At 41.0% G+C, this 19,431-nt stretch overlaps 1 protein-coding gene across 1 annotated transcript in view; it reads left to right on the top strand.

The window, feature by feature from the left end:
• The window catches only part of SIK2 (salt inducible kinase 2), an 82,045-nt gene that overhangs the window by 39,482 nt on the left and 23,132 nt on the right, over nt 1–19,431 (top strand). Inside the window, 3 exon segments of the mRNA XM_083588409.1 lie at nt 3,529–3,690; nt 12,559–12,683; nt 15,903–16,026. Coding sequence (XP_083444535.1) covers nt 3,529–3,690; nt 12,559–12,683; nt 15,903–16,026 — 411 coding nt within the window.

A 19,431-nucleotide genomic window follows, 5' to 3' on the forward strand; every position in this document is an offset into this window, starting at 1 on the left:
AACCCGAGGTACTATTTCTGGGTTAGCGGAGTCTGTAACCTGAGGTACCACTGTACTTTGCTCAGTTGAGTGTTCATTACCACAAATTCCCTAACAAGACATGCTTATAGTGACCAGCTTGAGCAACTTTAAAAGGGGATTAGATAGTTTTGTGGAGGAAAGACTGTCAATGGTTATTAGTCATGATGGGCATGCATTACCCTCTATCAGAGGCCGTATGCCTCTGAATACCAGTTGCTGGAGAACATGAATTTGAGTGCATCCTGCATATGAGTATAGGTATCTGATTGGCCACTGTGAGAACATGATGCTGGACTGGGTGTGCCTTACGCTCTTGAGCTCGTTGAGAGTAACAGGCAAAATGTAATGCAGAATGATTTAGGTCTGTCATCTGAATAAGAAAGACATTTTCATTTGATTTTTATATTTGCATAGATTTTGATATGGCTAGAGTAAGGCTAAATTCTAACTTGTTGTGCTTTTTATCACATCTGAAGCTTTTTAAAAAAATCACATATAGTGCTTCTGCACTTGGAGGTTCTATATGATATCCCACAAAGGTCAGAACAGCTCTCTTGATCAGTCACCCCAGACATTATCTTTCTATATAGCATGCTTTTTTTAGTGGGAGCCAGCCAGATGGCTTCAACTTTGCCACCCAAAGAAAGGACATAATGATTAATGTTTTGTTAGGTCTTCATTAGACTTCGTATGTCAAGCTGGCTGATTATTCCTTTGATGGGAATGTTTTTTTTGTTGTAGTTTTGTTTATTTGTTTATGGGTCTGTTTATGGGTTATTAGAATGGTTTTATGGAAATGTGTTGTTTTATGTTGCACCCTTTTGACTTTTGACATTTTATAAATCGCTTAGAGCCTTTTTTGTACTAAGCAACTAATAAGTCAAATAATAATTAATAATGGCAACTTGTTACTGGAGACCTAATTAATTTTAAGTTTTCTCGATCAATTTAATTGACATCACAGCCCCAGCATTAAGAACACTAAGGATAGTTTCCATCTGTCTCTCCATACAGGTAGGCAGCTATCTAACATGGGATTGAAAATTGCAGCTGGATACCTTTCAGAAAAATAAAGTTTAAAAGATTTGTTGCAAGTGAAGTGTTGCTGACTTGGGTGGTAAACTGGAGCTTTAGTGAATTACACTAGGATAGCATGAGGTTGGCTGTTTTGTTTCAGTGTGCATTGCTGCATTGGAGTATATGACAGATCTAAAAGAGTTTTGTCATAGTAATGCAAAGGGGAAATAAAGCAATTAAACATGCATAAGTTGTTTAGCAGTCAAACATACATAAGTAGATGTGGACATCAAGCCCTCCTTGAACAGAAATATGCCCTTTATTTCAGAATACAGAAATTGGAATTAAAATATACTACATTGCTATCTTTATTATTTTGCTATTTTCCTTTCAACCTATAAGTGTGCACACTTTTTGCAAGGAACAAAGATGTTTTCTGCTTCGTGACCAAATTTGCTGTAGTTGCTAAATAAAGGCATAACTATTATCGTAGTGAATGTATTGGCTGGTCTGTTAGCAAACTGACTTGGTTACTTCTCATTTTTGTCTTGTTCCAATTCACTTGTCCTGCTAAGTATGTTGTTGAGGTGATGATACCATTTGGGGATGTAAGAGGTGTAAATGAAATATTTCATGTTCTTTCTTGAAAAATGTATCTATGCAGAGCAGATTGCATATCCACAGTAGAGTAGATGGTCAGCATTACTTCCATAAAAGGTGCACTTGGGTGAAATCAGTTTTGATCAGTAGTTGTTTGTTACTATTGATTAATACAGTTCACATAGGTAAGTTCTCTAAGGAAATTAATTGTGTTAAACTCTAACAAGAATGCTATATTACTATATGCTTTAATCTGTATCTGTCACGTCCAGATCGATTGAGCAGGTTTGTTTGTTTCAATAATGTGTATGTGCTTCCTTTCAGAGCAAAACTCTCCCAAGGTAGCTTGCATCAAAAACATACTGCACCATTTCAATAAATTAAAACAATACCGACTACCACATATTGAAAAGAAATGTGATTTTAAAAAAATCAAGCTCAGTTTATAAACCAATAGAATAGGAGTCATTCACAATCGAGAAAGAGAATTCTACCAATAAGTCTCTTTTACCCTTGTCTCACAAACCTAAGAGTTCTTGATGGCAGGGCATCTGACGCCAACCTCAAGGTCCAGGCAGGTTAAGATGGATGCAGCCATCCTGCAAATAACTGGTCCAAAACTGTGAATCTATAGTTCATTAATATGTGTCCCTACTTTTTTTTTTTTTAAGACCAAAAATCACTTCTCATAATAAGCCACCTAATCAACAAATCAGTGCCATATTCCAGGTTCTTGACAGTCTACTTCCTGATTCTTTGCAACTGTGTTTTATATGTCAGTTTGCCAGGATGGAATGTGTGGTTGGGGCTGGGAGACAGGGTGATGGACAAGAAGAATAATTTTGGGGAGAAAACTTTTCTGGGCCTAGTATAGCCACAGACTTTGCATTGCCAACTCCTCCTTTAAGAAGCAAGACATTTGGTTCTTGAAGTAGCACGTTACCGTTTCCTTTCTGAAAGGGGATAGGGAGAGATGCATCTGTCTTCATGTCGCAGTGAGAGCACTCAGCATTTGTTCAATGGGCTTCTCTTTTCTGCACTCGACGGGAAGAACACTGTCCTCAGCCATGTTTCATGCTCAAAACCCTTCTTCGGGACTTGCTTTTTATGTGGATATCATTTTTCCAGTTAAGATACATCCTTAATGTTCATGCTTTTGGCTTGGTCAACTGGCCTTTATACAATTTACTGCTCCCCATTACTGCGCTGCCACCATAAATTTATGTTAACATTTACTTATTACTTGCAAACTAAATAAAAAGTCCCACTCTATAGCAGTGTAAATCAAAGGAGAGTGGAGGGTCACTCAAATGCCTCGGAAATACTGACTCCTGGAAATGGTTTGCACCATTACAGATGTCCTTTACTTCAGAATCCTTAACTAGAAAGAAAACATACCAGATTGCTGTCTTTATTATTTTTCTTGGAACCTATAAGGCTGTATATTTTTGCTTTCCATTTTTGTGAGGAAATGACTAGTTCAGTCTACTTCCCCTCTCTTTACCTGCTCTGTTTCGCCTCTTTGTGCCACATATAGGAAACTTAAGGCAAGCCCCAAGCAAAGACATCACCTCTGGTTACTCTAGTAAACAGTCAGGACAGAATGTACTATGAAGGAAGAGTGAAACATCCAGTCTCTGGTGGATGAGGAGGTTACTGTTTTTTGTTCTTGTCAAAACAAGAATGTGCAAAGCTTTCTCCTAGTGACTAAACTTTGGAGCAGAAAAGTTAACCTCACATAATGGGCAACTATCACAATGCAGTTTGCTAGTGAACTTGGGGAGAGCATAACATACTATCTCTGATGTCTACCTGTGGGGCATGTTGGAGAGCCTGAAGATGATTTTTTCAATGTGATTAACTCATTGAATCCCATATTTCTTTCTACAGATTACCTTGCTAACCATGGCCGTCTGAGTGAGTCGGAGGCCAGGCGCAAATTCTGGCAGATTCTCTCCGCTGTTGAATACTGTCACAGCCGTAAGATTGTGCACCGTGACCTCAAAGCTGAAAACCTCCTGCTTGACAACAACATGAATATTAAAATAGCAGGTACCTCAGTACTTCTTTTCCTTTTGTCCTAGTGCCTGGGGAATAAATTCCTCTTTCCTCCAAGTGACTTTGGCAAACTTCCTATAGCAGCCCTAGAGAAAGTGGAAAGACAGAGAGGATTTCCTGATATGCCCCCTTTGCATTATGGGTGGTGTAGGCTTTTGACACTAAGTTCTTACTAAAAATAGCTGCTGCTTGTATTTCTTTCTTGGGGGAAAATGGCAGTAATTTTGTAGGGTTTTATGAATTTTTGTAGTGTCATGACAACTTGTTAGCATTGCCAGATGTGCTGGTTACAATCAAATTTAATCAAATAATTCTTGAGTATAAAAAAGCTCAAAATGGAAACTCTCTGGATTATTTTAGCATGCTTGATTTAATTTTAATTACAAATTTAGACACAGCAGATGTTCCTTGCAATAGATAATTTTCTTTTGCCTCAGTATAATACCAAGGATCCTTGGATTGCCAGACCAGAATTTCAAAAATGAGGGACACTCATTTTTAAGCTGCTGAGAGTTCTATAGAGCAGTAGAGTTCTTGGAATAAAAGATGTCTGGCAAGTTCTCCAGATGGTGTTTAGCTTCAAGGAGGAGGGAATAATGACTGTTTAAGGCTTCTTAGCATTTTCTTACGTAGGGATAGATGACAGAGAAAGAAGAGCAGCTGCACCAAGGAAAAAAAGTTGGCAGTAAAGTTAGCTTGTTAAAAACAAATCCCCATGAAATTAAAAATCACTCTGAAAGACACACAGTGCTGGTATCAAACAGTAGCACTGCATACAGGAGGGAAAGATACAGGAGGCCAGCCTTTCCCAACCTGGTGCTCTCCAGATGTGATAGCTGGGGCTGGTGGGCATTGTGCTCCAAACCATCTGGAGGTCACCTGGTTGGGGAAGACTACAATAGCTGAGGTGAATCCAACCCCCACACAACACACATATCCTACCCAAGCCTGGCTTGATGTTACAGAAGACTTACTCCTTCCATTGAAATTAGTGAAATTCAGTGGACCATAAAGCACTGGCCTTAATGCATGAAAAGAAAACAGGATATTAAGAAGATATTGGAATGCAGACTTCCGGGTTGGCGCCATCGCCGAATGGCGGACTCCCTCCGAGCTCCGGAGGGAGCCGGCTCGGCAGGGGCTGGGTTTTACCGCACCGGCGATGCGGGGACCCTTAGAAACCACGGCCACGGGGGCCGTGGACTTGGAGACTCGGCTAGCACCGCTAGCGCCCTCCCGACTCGTGAAGGAGCCTTTTTAAAGGCTACGGATCGGGTGCCGGGGAGAAGCGTGGTGCTTTGAGTCCTCTGCCATCCCTGCCGAGCGAAGCCGCATGCCATCCGGCGGAGAGCGCTGACTTCTTCCATTGAGAATTTGGACTTTTAACAACAACCCGTGAGTAAATTGGAAATCGGGTTTAAAAGAAGAAAAATTTTTTGGATTTGAGACGAGCGGGGGGGGATCTAAAAAGGAAGTCAGTCCCCCTCCCTATTGTAGACATTTTAAAACAAGGATTGGGAAGCCAAGGCCCAAAAAGAACGGTATCTTTGCTAAAATCAAGAATTCCATGATGGGAAAGTACAAGAATTGTGCTGGAGGAAGAATTGAAGGAGAAGGAAAATGCACCCCCCTCCCTGGGAACCGGGGCGATTGAGGAGTGAGCCTGGTGAAAAGAGCCGGTGATTTTGACAGCTGTCAAAGTAGCTGTCAAAGTCGGAATTTTAAAGAGGATTTTATTACAAGGACCTTGCTGGTCAAATTTGTTACAACTTGATATAATTTGTTAAGACTTGAATACAAAATGGCGAAAATACGGAGAACAATCGGATTTTTGGAAACAAAGTTACAACAACCCCCCTAGAGGAGCTTCGGGACATTACAAAGATGGGCGTAAGCCGGGAAAAATACAACACTTCGGAATTTCACAGAACTGGTTATCTCCTGGGAAAGCTGCAAAACTGAAACTGAATCTCGTCTACAGGGTGTTTAGACTAAAAGGAGACAACAGAATACTTTACTGAAGAAGGAAGGGACTGAACGCAAGTTTTTGTTCCTGAATAACAACAACCCATGTAGAGTTACTAAACTTCTGAATAAGAAAGTTTTAGCAGCGGAACAAGAGGAAGCTGGACTATAACCTTGAAAGAACAATGGGGGGAATTTTATAATTTGACATTTTTAAAGATTTAGGAATTAATTTTTAAAAAGTAATCCTAAAAACGGGAAATAATTCTGCAAGGAGTTGGGGGAAAAATGGGATTGATGGACTTAAGACTTCCAGGCTGGAAACATAGATTGGAGGATAAGGGAAATTAAACCGGGGAAGGGGAGGGAGAATTAGAATCCAAAGGCTTGCAACTATTTTCTGAATTGGTTTTCTTTTTTCTAATATATTTCTTATTTTTTTATACTTTTATTCTGTGTGCTTTTACTTTAATGGGAAAAAAGGGGGACATTGTGGAAAGAAAAGGGGGTGGGCTATGGGGAGAGATCTTTTGCTTTTTTTTATCAAGGGTGTTGCATAAGGTTTGTATAAATCTAAATTTGAACAATGGGGTATATAAATTGTGCTTTAAATCAGAAACAGAACTTGTGGAAACAACAATATGAAAGGGGAATACGGTAGGGGTGGGGGAAGGGGGGAGTCCCAGAAAGTGGATGTTTGAAAATAAGGTTCTGAATGTATCTTCATAATTTCTTTTCTTCTCTTTCTGTATTTTGGAAACTTCAATAAATATTATTTAAAAAAAAAAAAAAAGAAGATATTGGAATGCAATTTTCTTTTGCAGAGAAGGCAGAGAAGTAAATAGTTTGCCCCTATAACAAATGGACCACTTGCATACAAAAAAGCCTGCAAACTTTTTTTTTCTAATTTTTTCACTTAAAACATCTCCAATAGACACATTTTAAATGGGAAGTTGGGAAATGGGGAAGTGTTCAGTTCCTCACACTATGTAGTTTGCTGTGCTAAGAAAAATGGGGGTCCTCTTGGGGCAGCAAATAAAGGGTTGAAGGACAGAAAAACTACACAGCAAAAGATCTGTGTGTAACTTGTTTGCATTGATGAACTTTGATGACAAGAATCCTTCATATGCTGTTGTGTGGCAGCAGCAGCAGCATTTTATTTATCAATTTGGGCTGCACCATTGTCCCTTTTTAAAGACACACCTGTGTGCCTTAAGGATGGTTCTGGCAGTCTGGGACATCTGCATGTGGCAATCGAGTGTCTTGGTTTTTCATACCTCTGTCAGCATGGGTGATGCTTTTTTTCTGTTGCAACCCATGTTCTTTGGAATTCTGGCACTTGTCAGAGTCTGTATCCTCTTTGACGATTTCAGCACTGTAAAAATGAACACTAAAATTGAAATATTTGGACACTGTGACCTAAAGGCTCAAAGTTTGTGCTGAGTTTCCACTCCATGGGTTCTTGACATACTTACTACATTTTTATTCTGCCCTTTTCCCAAGAAATGCATGACAGCCACACATAGCCTTGCTTCCTCCTCACCAACACACATTTTATTTTCACAGTGATATTGGGAGGTAAGTTGGGCTGGCAGTAACTGGTCCAAGGTAGCAGAGCAAGGATTTGATTCTGTGTAGCTCCTATCTTTAATCCAGCATGAAATTTACTATACTGCATTGAAATCTAAATTATATTTCAAATAAGTCCTGGGATCAGAACAAGTGCCCATCTAAACCAGCTGACTAGCCAGATGATTCCTGAAAGATCACATCAAAGATATGAAGGCTCTAGCCCTCCCATATTAATTCCCCAACTACTAGTAATCGCAGGAACATTGCCTCTGAAAGTGCAGGTTCGACTCGGCTATCCTTTTCAGTTTTCATTGACCTGCCTATACCCCCCAGGAATTTGTCTCTTTTTAAAACTGCTTTAGCCATCGTCCATCACTACATCATTTCATACTATTTTTGCTCAGTATATGAGCTATGTATTTTTCAGTGGCTTTGGGCACTCCCTTTAGAAATTCATATGACTGTCTGTGATACTGTTTCTGTCTTGCTGCTTGAAGATCTCTGTACTTCCTTTAATTACCCAAATTAATACTGACCTTATTTTTAAATACTTTAAATATGACCATTTACCATATGGTAACGTATGACGTTGGGTCATGTAGCCACTTCCTGCAATGATAATCTCTGTGGTGAATTTTACACTCCTGGTTCTTACCCAGATTTCTGAATAGTTTGCTAAAATTCTGTTAATGCTAGGATGGATGGTTTGGATGACTGATCTAAGCAAGTTCTAATATATATGTGTTGGAAGCCACCCAGAGTGACTGGGGCAACCCAGCCAGATGTGTGGGGTATTATTGTTGTTGTTGTCATTGTTATTGTTATTGTCATTGTTATTGATAAATGGTTGCATGGACTCTATGTGAATTTTCCTATGGAGAGGGGCATGGTTTGGTGCAAGCCTGGCAATTTTTCTCCCAGACTTCTTGGGAGAAAACACAGTTCTGTTGGCTATTCTGAGAAAATATTTGTCCTTCTGGTTAGCTTTTGAGGGGCTTGTGAAGACTGTTAGGCGCATCAGTCTTCCAGGTGCTGTGAAAGTGATGACACAGAATTGTTTCAGTGGGGCCTCTTTGTAAAAAAGGAAGCAACTGTCTGGGCCTGACATTGTAATTGCAGCACTTCAGAGCTGGCAGAGATGCTGTTGTCTTGCATGTTCTCGACCCACTCCTTAAAGTCCACATTAGCCTCTTTAAAGGCCAGGAGGGTTAAATCCAGCAAAGCAGTTTGAGCATCAGCATGATGCTGTACAGAAGAGAGAACTCCATGATTTGAATGCAGTTAGGTCATTTGAAGGAAAGCGGGGACGGGAGACTGTTATTTTGAAAGGGCTCACAGCAGCCTTTTCTGCTGGTGGACTGTGTAACATGCATTGACGTCAGAACTGGGTGATCAGTGATCAGTATTCAGTTCCTGCAGTGGGTCAGGTTTATGCCTCTCACTCATTCCTTTCCTTTTATCAGCACCTCTCTTTGCAATTACTGCCTTGCTCACATTACCAAATAACAAAAGATCCACACATCTCCCTCCTGAAGCTGAGGAGAGATGCCTTCTGCTAGCAAACAAACCCAATTTCTTAAAATTACTCCCCTTTAAAACTCATTTGCTCTTTTCAGACAAAAGAGTTTTCAAATTCTTCAAACTGTAGGGGAAGGGAGCTTCTTTTGCTCTGGAGCCCTTTGCTCTGGATTGCTATATCTCGTACATTAGTATTAAATAATAAACATCACAGAAAACTGGTGGGTGTGTGAATTTGACATGCAGTATTGCCCAACAGGTGTTCCCTGGTTGTACAAGGCTCTGTAATTTTACCTTATCAAAAGTATTGCCTAATCTGGTTTGGAAATTTCCCAAGTAAGATGCTTTTTAAAAAGCTTTAATTCATATGGAAATATTGTTGTTTTCCTGTCTGTCTCTGTGTTGTTGTTTTTTAAATCTCAGCTCAGTATCGCAGATTTGAGAATTGTGGGGAAAGGGTCTTTACACCTGCATAGGAAGCAAGGTGGGAAGAATTTGCTTCATCTCTTTTCAAGGTTTGCTAGGGTGGATTTTTGAAAAGTTCACAACAAAGACAGTAGTAGAAACTGACTAACAGAGGGCATTAGTTATCATAGATTAATTTTCCAGCTTCTAGGGTGAGGGAAGATAGAATGATTGGGGAAATGTGACATGAACAGCCATCTGGGTTTCCCAGCAGTGTTCAAATAAAAGGAGAACAAGTTTCTTCCTTACTAGAAGATTATCGCTTCACGGCTGGGAAGGACCTCAAAGTAAATTAGCCAGTCCCCTGCCATTAAAAAGATCAATACCTTTACAGCCCTCAGCAAGTATTTAATTTATTTCTATTCTATTAGTGACTTCATAAGATCCCTTTTGCAATTAATTCTGTGGCTCTTCTTCCTTTCTTGACATCCCTTTTTATTATAGCCATCCTTAAAGCAGCCATTATGTGTGTGAATATTTAGCAGATTGCCCCTTCAGCCACCCACTTCTTTAAGGCTAAAACAGTTTCAATGCGTTTTGTTCAATGCCTCTTAGGTTTTGCGTTGGATTTATCTATATCTAACATTCTTAAATAACTCAAACTTAAGGCTCTAGGTGGGCCGCAAAATTTATAACACATAATCTCAGCAGTCACCATCCAAAGTAAAACAAGCAATTACATACCCTGGAAAAATAGTGAAGCAAAAACCACTCTTGCTTGGCACTGACTGTGTGAGCAGGCAAAAACCTGTAAGCAAAACCTTCCAGTCTCCTTTTCGCAACCATGCCCAAGGAGGAGACAAGCCTGAGGTTCACTGTGTGTGGCTCATTCTTGTAATGCTAAACTTTGGTCTAGCATTACATGCACACCAGGCCACTATCTGCTTATCTGGTCAAAGAGTAGCAGAATCAGATGATTTTTCTTGTGCCACTGGCATTTTTCTTCTGACATATCAAATTTGAAAATAGTGATGTGTACTGTACTCTTGGAATGGTTTTTAAAATGGCTGTTTTTAAGTGGACAGTCGGTTAGGTCTGTATTCCTATATTTGAGGTGCAGGTGCAGAACTGCTTGGAAATCAGTTCCTCATTTGTATATTGTTTCCAGTGTTGGACACGTTGGACCCTGAGGTGTGTGATTAGGGCCGTCTGAAGGCCCCTACCTTTGAATGAAATAGGGAGGCAGAGTTTGCCCGTATCACACTAGGAGTCCATGTCAAGCTGCTTCTAGTAGCACAGGTCATGCAAGGTAAACTGGGAGCTCACTCTCCAGCCTAATGCAGCGTGTTCACCACTGGACCAAAGTCTCTATGATGCCTGTACAACTGCAGCATTTATCCAGTCATGCTGTCTGCTGACCAATGCCACATGGCACTTGCATGCCTTGGCTTAGAACTATGCAGTTGGGAGATAAGACTAAACAAACAGCTCTGTTACCAAACTCTCTTTGAGTTTCGCTTCAAAGTTTATGGAACTTCACAAGTGAACAATTATGCTCAAAAATATATGAGGCTTGTTAGTCTGAGGTGTGATTCTTTGCAACGACACAGTTGGAAACCTAGCTTGTGTGCCTCTGCGCTCCATGGAAAAGTAGTAAGAGCAGCTCTTTTAGAGAGGCCATTTTGAAGTAATAGTCCATGCACCTTGCTATGCTAATAGCAAGTGTGCATGAAGTCATGCTGTACAAATCTTGCATTAGAAACATTATGCAAACGTTGTATGTTATACTTTTGACAGCAGTATTTGACGGAATAAAGTGTTGAGAGAACTGGAAACATACACTAGCATGTCTCCTGGAGGCTTTTAAACCAAGAATACTATACTGGTTCACATTGGCACCCTTAGGATCCTTTGTTTTTGCTATCATGCCAGCTTTGCAGGTGACATTAAAATGTACAAGGGCATGAATGGGCTCTTGCATTCGCTCCGTTGTGTCCTCTTCACCAAGCTGCTTAATTGTTCACCTCTGTGTTTGCTCTTCAGCTGTGAGTTCTGCCCTTGAAGCTGTTCTTACTATGCAGGTTATCTTTTGGCTCATTTTAAGGCTCTCACAGTCAGGGTTCTTGGGAATGGATCTGCAATGCATATAGGTGGGCTGGTAGTAGTTAACACAGTTGCAACTTCCTGCTGAGAGTTTTCATCACATGGCAGAGACCCCATGCTGAGCAGAACTTGGAGTACCCAGAGAAGAGTGACAAGAAGGGGGTAGGAAAACAGGCATCCAGACCCCACCCGCATTGTCAGGATCAAGGCTAAAAACTGCTTTCAGATTCCTAACACCATCATCACAGACACCTGTGATTGTTCCAGCCATGTCTTCCAGAAAAAAAATCTTTTTCATAGGATCAAACAAAATGAGTGACCACGAACAACACCATTGTGTAAAATTGTACCCTGTTTCTACAGTGTCTTTATAGCTTTAGGCTAATTGTCTTAGCTGTGTGCGAGTTACACATCTCTGATTGATATATAAACATAATTGGGGCTATACGTAGTACCCGCACAGTGAAGTCACAGTACTTAATTGTACTCAGGAGCACCAACAGCACAAGCAGCCTTTAATGGAAACTCATAAACTGAAGGCCTGGAAGAACCAAAAGCTGCTATTGTTCTACAAATGTTCAATGCAGCTCCTAACGTTAGTTCGTAACAGGAAGGGAAGGAGATGTCTTTCCTGTACTACTCTGTGTCTAACCTTTGATGATGCTTGGTATGAACCAGGCCTGGCCCACTGATAAGGCAGAGCAGGGTGAGGCACCCGCCCCAGGCAGTGGAAGCCCAAGAGGCAGTGCCCACCTCTCCTCTGCTACCCGTCCTACCACTTCCAGAGGGCATGAGATCTCATGAGATACCAGCAAGATCACAGTGGAAGGCACCACCGCCGCTGCTAAGAGAAGTGTGGCAGCAGGGGCATGTTGCCATTTCGCCTCAAGTGGCAAAACGGGGCACGGTGCATCTGGTATGAAGTTAATATGACTTGCCTTGATGGTGTGGGGTCTGGTTAAAAATGCCATGATGGGAGAAGTCTGCTCCTGGATTTTCTTCCTCGGGATTTGAATGTTTTGCTGGAGCCCAAACTCTTATAGAGACGTTAGAGAAAATATCTTGAGCTGCTAAGACGTGAGCAAGGATATAGTGTTTTTGTATATCGTTTGGGCTCAAACCAGGGCCCCCACAAGTGCAAAGAGCTCACAGGGATTTGGGGGCTTAATATACATTAGGTTCCATTTTGTTTTGTTGAGCATACCAGATAAATACATTCAGCCTGCACTAAAAAATATAGCTAAATTATCAATTACCCTTTCTTTCTTGCTTGCTCTCTCTCTCTGTCTCTCTCTCCAGATTTTGGATTTGGCAACTTCTACAAAAGTGGTGAGCCTCTGACAACATGGTGTGGAAGCCCCCCATATGCAGCCCCTGAGGTGTTCGAAGGCCAGCAGTACGAGGGTCCGCAGCTGGATATATGGGTATCTTAATTGTATTAAATTGAGCATCCCTTTAAATAAACTGCTAAATTTTAGTTAACGTGTTATATTGCTCTTCCTAGTTGGTAGATAAGTTGGTCTTGCTTTTAAAGACAAGTCATAAAGGCCCCGGTAGCTTTGAGAATGGGAAGCAAGAGTTCCTTTGAAACTTGTCTTTATTGTATTAGAGGAAACAATTTGGCCAATGCGGAAATCTGGTCCTCTCTTACTGAATCTATGCACTTATGTCTATGCTGCAGTTTAGCTTGCTAATTCCTCCTTCTTGGGAGTTCAAACCAAAGTTAAGATTCTAAATTCTCTGTATGGCCAGAGGGATTGTCTGAGTCATTTGCACATGGCTGCTATCCATCCTCTCTTTCAGTTGAGAGGACAAGACAGTTTGCTTTGAACAATTCTGCTGCAGGCAGGTGCCCGTGGCTGAACCAAAAAGTGTGTATGTGTGTGTGTGTGTGTGTGTGTGTTTGCTTCATGCTACTCTAATGGGAAAGGACACATAGGGGTGACAAGAAAATCTTGCAAAGCACATACAGGAGAGAGGATGTGCTGATCCAGGTTCCTTTAATGCAGTGCCAGGCTTGCTGCTCTCCAGTTTTTTTTGGTGTGGGGTCTTAGTGTCTCCTGGTATTAGCAATGTTTCCAGAGCATGGTTTTGCTGTCTATTGCGTTGCCAGAGTTTAGGGGCTAAAACTTGTCAGTGTGAATGTCCCACAACATTTATGGCACCAGTTTTCAGTTATGGGATTGAGCCTACAAGTCACTTCAGTGAGGAAAACAGTAACATCAGAAGGTCTATGTGGCCCACGGCTGAAAAAAGGTTGCTGACCCCTGGTCTATAGTAGGGTTTCCATCCGTCCAGAATTTCCTGGTGGAAATCGCTTTAATGTCCAGGAAAATCTGAATGTATGGTAACCCAAGCTCAACAATTTTTGTGTCCAGATTTTCACTTTTTGAACTATGGCAACCCTAGTCTATACCTTCAGACTGTTTATGGCAAGCATATTTTGCTATATTTATATTTTTGTTATCATTCGCACTATGGATGCAGTGAAAATTGCCATATTGGAACTGGCCCTCGGTCTTGGTTTTCTTTGGAAAGGAGGCAGGGTGCAGACATTAGTGCTGCGTTCTTCTCTGTGAAGACACCCACGTTGTTTTACAAATAAACACATCTCAACAAGAGTTCCCCTTTAATGAGGAAACTGTTACCGCCTCATTGCGCCCGCTGTCCTCTAACTTCCAGATGAACTCGGTACACACCTCAAACACACCCAAGGATTTACAGCACCTAATGCTGTGTGGGGATGTGCCAGATCAACAGGAGTTTTGAAAAATATTTGTGGAAGCTATTGACTTTGTTAGGTTGCTAACAAAAATACCTTTCAAAACCAGATGAAAAGCACTGGCTGTACAATGCAAATGTTCTTTTGAAAAATAAATTTGTGCCTCTTACAAAATTGGTCAGTGATTCTCACAATTATGGTGAGAATGGTGCCTTTTCTCCTCTCCCTCAAAATCTAGCGGCAAAAACAGCTCAGAAAAGTGCTCTGCCTAGGCTCCCAAAATTTGCCATTGGGAAACAGATTCTCTCCATTTAAAGGAGAAAAGATAAGTCTGTTGTTGTTGTGTTACCCCAGTCTCTGTGTGGCATTACATTGTTCCGCAGATTTAATGCTACCAAATATTGTGCATACTTTCCAGCAGGCTCAGTCATTATTAGCACATTGCTGCTACTTTGACTTTGTCTCTTCCCTTGTTCTTTCCCCTCCCCCGTCTTACATAATAAATCTTAACAGGCTTTGCATAGAATCAGGATCTGAGGCTCTTATCCTGACCTTCACAGGGATTTCTTCTCATAAGCTTTTGCAAGTTGGGAACTAGGGAGAATCACACTTTTGTGCTCTGAGCAGAGAGAATTCAAGCAAACTTCAGGGTGGGATTCAGATTTTATTTTTTAAAAGTAATTTCTATTCAAGATTTTCTTGGTATGTGCATTTTTTAAGGTTGTAGTCCATTCTACAAATCAGTTACATTTGATACAAGACATTAGTGTTGTATGCAGTATAGGGTTGGGGCAGAAGAGGGGGGAGAGGAGGGGTTTTTATTAAGAATATTGGTGCATCTGCTGAAGGTCATTTATATTTTATTGAGTAAAGCTAGCTTGTAGATCCCACACTCCCTTATCAGTCTCACTCAGGGTCCTGTCTTGTTTGCAGTTCCAGAGTTGCAGATAAAACTTCTGTCCTTTAAAGTGATCTAAGGAAGGTGCGGGTTCCAGAGGTGCGCATTTTACTGCCCAAAAGTTCAGTTGGATGTTGCCCAACAGAAGAACTTGAAGGCAAATAATAATATTCAAAATAAAACCATAACTCTGCAATTGAGTACTAGTATCGAGAAGTCATTTCTAAATGGATTCAGGTGATAAAATGGAACCCACAGTTGGTTTGCTCGAACACAAATGTGCAGACAATGGGGAAGTCACTACACTAGGTTCTAAGTTGGTTTGCAGTTCAGCCATAGTGACTTGGAATGGATTCCTTCCTCCCTTGTCTGCTTGGTGTCAAAAGCTGGCTCCCTGTTTCCGTAATAGGCATACTTGAAGCCAAGAGATGCTTCACCGATCCTGTCCTGGCCAAATTATTTTGATTCCTCAACAAGTCAGCATCCCAACTTTTGCATCCAAGTTATAGAAATGTGTTTCATTGGTACAATGTATGGAAAGGCTTTTTGCAGAATTCTGAAAGACAAAAAAGCAGTATATTTTGACATGTACAGATGATACATGCGTTTTATCCTTTTCTTAAAGCTACTGTTGTTTTTAATGATCTGTTGAATGTTTTAAAATACCTCTTAACTGTTTATCAATAATTTTAAAGTTTTTTTTTAAATATGCTTTTCTAAACCACATAAGAGGTTCTCTTACAATCAAGTGTTAAATAAATCTGATGAAAAATTAGACATGGGCTTCTAAAGGTTAAAGGTGTTATTGCTACCAGCAGCTTGTAGGCCTTGCTAGTCTGTGTTTTATATATATGGGATAAATTCTGGATATACCTTGCTTACATACTGAAACATTCAGATGTAGTGAAAAGCCACCGGAAAGAAAACATTAGTATGTAAGGGTTTTACCAGCACACTATGGAGCAAGGTACAGTTGTCCGCATGTTTTGAAAGTCAAATCTAAAACTCCTCTTTCTCTTTCAGAGCATGGGTGTAGTTCTGTACGTCTTAGTATGTGGAGCACTGCCTTTTGATGGCCCTACACTGCCCATCCTGAGGCAACGGGTTCTGGAAGGGAGGTTCCGGATCCCTTATTTCATGTCTGAAGGTAACATCATCATCATTTATTATTATTTATACCCTGCCCATCTGGCTTGGTTTCCCCAGCCACTCTGGGCGGCTTCCAGCAGGGTATTAAAAACATAGTAAAAGATCAAACATTAAAAACTTCCCTAAACAGTTTTGTGTAAGGCTTTTTGCCTTAATTTTTCCTATTGTTTATAATACAGGCAATGACCGATTGATGCACAATTACATGTACACACGATGCTGAACCTGAAAGTGACCCGAAAATGTCACTAAAGCATCATTAAAAGGGCGGAACGCTTTATGTGGACCCCACCAATGTGGTGTGTGTGAGTGTGTGTGTGGAGAGTTCAGAACGTCAGAAATACTATAAAGATACGGACTCAATAGCAGGGTTTGATTAAACACTTACAAGTCAGAAAATAAGATCAAAGGTTAAGTAAGGATAACATGGAATGAAATTGACTGCAGCATGTAAACATGAAGGAAAATTTGGTATAAAACTGATAAGAAAAGAATATTAAAGTATAAGATTATAAAAATAAGATCATAATTAAGCAGAAGTAGTAAATATTTCAAGAACCAGAAGGGGAAGTCATGGGGAGGGTTTCCCCCCCTTTTTCTTTTATATGACAAATGTTATATTGTGTTTTTGATTGAATATAAATTGTAAAAATCCAAGAAAACCTTTAAAAAGAGAGAGAGTTCAGAATGTAACCACCATGCAAAGCAAGGATTGCCGGTATTCTGCTGGTGATGAAGGTGATAGAAGTCCTGAAGAAATATTCGTTTCAGTCCTATGGCAAAAAAAGTGCAGAGATTTAGACTAAAACAGCAAGTTATTTCTAATTTCACAGTTACTATGGCTTAATTTGCCTGAAAACCATCTTTGAGTATACAATAATAGTACATAATATAGCTGCTTGCACATGGGGGAAGTTGTTATCCAATTGCTTAGTGATGCAGCCATATTAACACATGATAGCCTGATGATGCCTAAACATAAGTATGTAAGGCAACGCTATTGGATGGCCGCATCCCCAGCTGTAATGTGTGTTTAATAGGCTATGAGGATGTTTGTCCTGTGATTTCAGCATTGACCAGAGCAGCATCCGAAAGCAGCAGTGCTCTAGCCACTGCTAAGTCTTCTAGGCTGGTATATGATAGCTGCTTGATATGACATGGAATGCAGCTAGGATGTCATGATGCTAAGCAGGGATGAATGGACCCATCTAACTCACTTCAAAATGACATGCACATCCCTTTATTTGCATGTCCATTGTGTGCTTAATCTTAATCACTTGTAGTCTTTCCAGTAGTGTGGCTTTTAAAAACAAAAAACAACAACACTTCTTTGCATGAAAAACTCCTGTTTGCACTACCAATGCAATGTGATCAACACCTTGTTATGTTTCCCTTCTGGCATTTCTCCCTCTCCTCACTTCATGTTTTCCATTTCTTCTTCGTTTATCTATGCTTCTGCTCATCTTGAGCTGAAAAGTGTGGCGGTGTCTTCATATTTTGTTTCTGGAAAAACCCAAAATCTGCCTCCTATCAGAATCTTTGTTTCAGGCTCTTAGTGTTGGTGTCAAACCATCAAGGGGTATTCCAGATAGGGGATTAATGTTGCCAATAGATTGTTCAGATCTGATTTTTCTGTGTGTGTGTGATTAGTACATGACCATCCACACAATATTTTTAGTTTTAGCTTTTTCATAGACATTCCACTGTTTCCTGTTTACACGACTGAGCAGTTCTTGATGGAATGTTTCTGTGCTATGTTTTCTGACCCCCTCAGTCACTTCTCCCCTGACCTTCACTACCTCTTCCCCTTGTGGGCATGGACAGGTATTTCTGTACATTTGCGTACAGATCTTAAATGCTTTTACTCCAAAGGAGGTGTGCAAGTGCCAGCCTCTAGTTGTCATGTTTCATTATGGACAAATTGGATACTTCTGCTTTGTGAAAGGGGATCCGTTGCCATTTGGTGGCTTTAAAAAAAGAGTCATATAGACGTCTTGTGCAAGACAGATATGTAGCTATACTGCAATCCTGGCAAAGTGGTCTTGCACATGACTTGGGTTAAAAATAGAAAGAAGTCCTATTGGGGACTGTGATTAGTCTCCAAGGTAATCTTCTACATGCATCAAGACCTTGAAAGAATAGTTGATGAAATTTTGATGTGACTACACATGCAGCTATTAGTGGAAGCAGGCACAGTTGTGCTATTTGTGCTGCTGGAAACAGAATGGCTAGGTTTTGCTCAGGTGAAGAGCAAACAGAAATAGGGGTGCAGTGGTAGGAGCCACAGCCAGGAACATCACCATACAAACCAGTCACCCCCTGTCAGAAAAATGCTCAAAGGAGCTTCTTTACCAGCAGGGATAATGGGTTGTTTTTACTTAAGAGGAAATCTGGGTTACATGGGGAGTACAAAGGTGACATTTTGATGAGGAAGACATTGTTTAAACAATGCAAAAACTCTTAAACGTGAGCAGCAATGATAGCACAATAAACTTCCATTTGGGAGCATTCTAGTCCCCTACACGGTCTACTCGTTCTACAACCTCCACAATGTCAGTGTTAACTTTGCTATATATTAGTGTACTGTGAATGCAGAAATAAAATCTCAGTGCAGTAACAGCCTTTTTGGATGTGTAGGTGTAGACATGGCATTGTCAGGTATCCAAGGGATATAACTTTGGAGAACCTAAAGACCAAGCCACTGCTTAAATGCTTACCAGCTGGTGTTGTAGGACTCCCCAACTTTCTGTCGTTTCTGACCATGCAGTTAGTCAATTAAGCACAGCTTCACCAGCCCTCCACTGTCACTCAGAAATCCTGGGAAGCAGTAAATGTCGGGCTTAACTGTGTGGCCAAGACCCTAGGTCAGTGCCACTTGTTGTGCCAAGTGAACAGACAGCTTCCATGTCATTTCCAGCCATCCAAATTCATCATTAAACATGGGGTGGTTGATAGGATGGGTGGCAAACAACATGAGTGAGATAAAGCAGAGCATCAAATGTCATATAACAATGAGATGCCTTGTGAAAAACAACATACCGTATTTTTCGCTCTATAAGACGCACTTTTCCCCTCCTAAAAAGTAAGGGGAAATGTGTGTGCGTCTTATGGGGTGAATGCAGGCGGGAGGCTCTGCTCAGCACTCCCTTTAAAGAGCCCCGTGGAGCATGTTGCGGCTCTTGGGGCTTTTCCCCAAGGAGGGAGAAGGGCAGTCCCACACACTCTGCACGCTCTTTAAATGGAGCGCGGCTCTTGGGGGAGCCTTAGCCGCACGCAGCCTCTCCCGGGCAGGGGGATGAAGGCTCTCCCTGCCCGGAAGAGGCTGCGCATGTCTACCCCACAAGCCAGGACAGCCAGCAGGATCGCTGTGCAGCAATCCCGCTTGCTGTCCTGGCTTCTGGGA

Source organism: Podarcis filfolensis (genome assembly GCF_964270895.1).
Source record: "Podarcis filfolensis genome assembly, chromosome: 15".
Taxonomy (NCBI): domain Eukaryota; kingdom Metazoa; phylum Chordata; class Lepidosauria; order Squamata; family Lacertidae; genus Podarcis; species Podarcis filfolensis.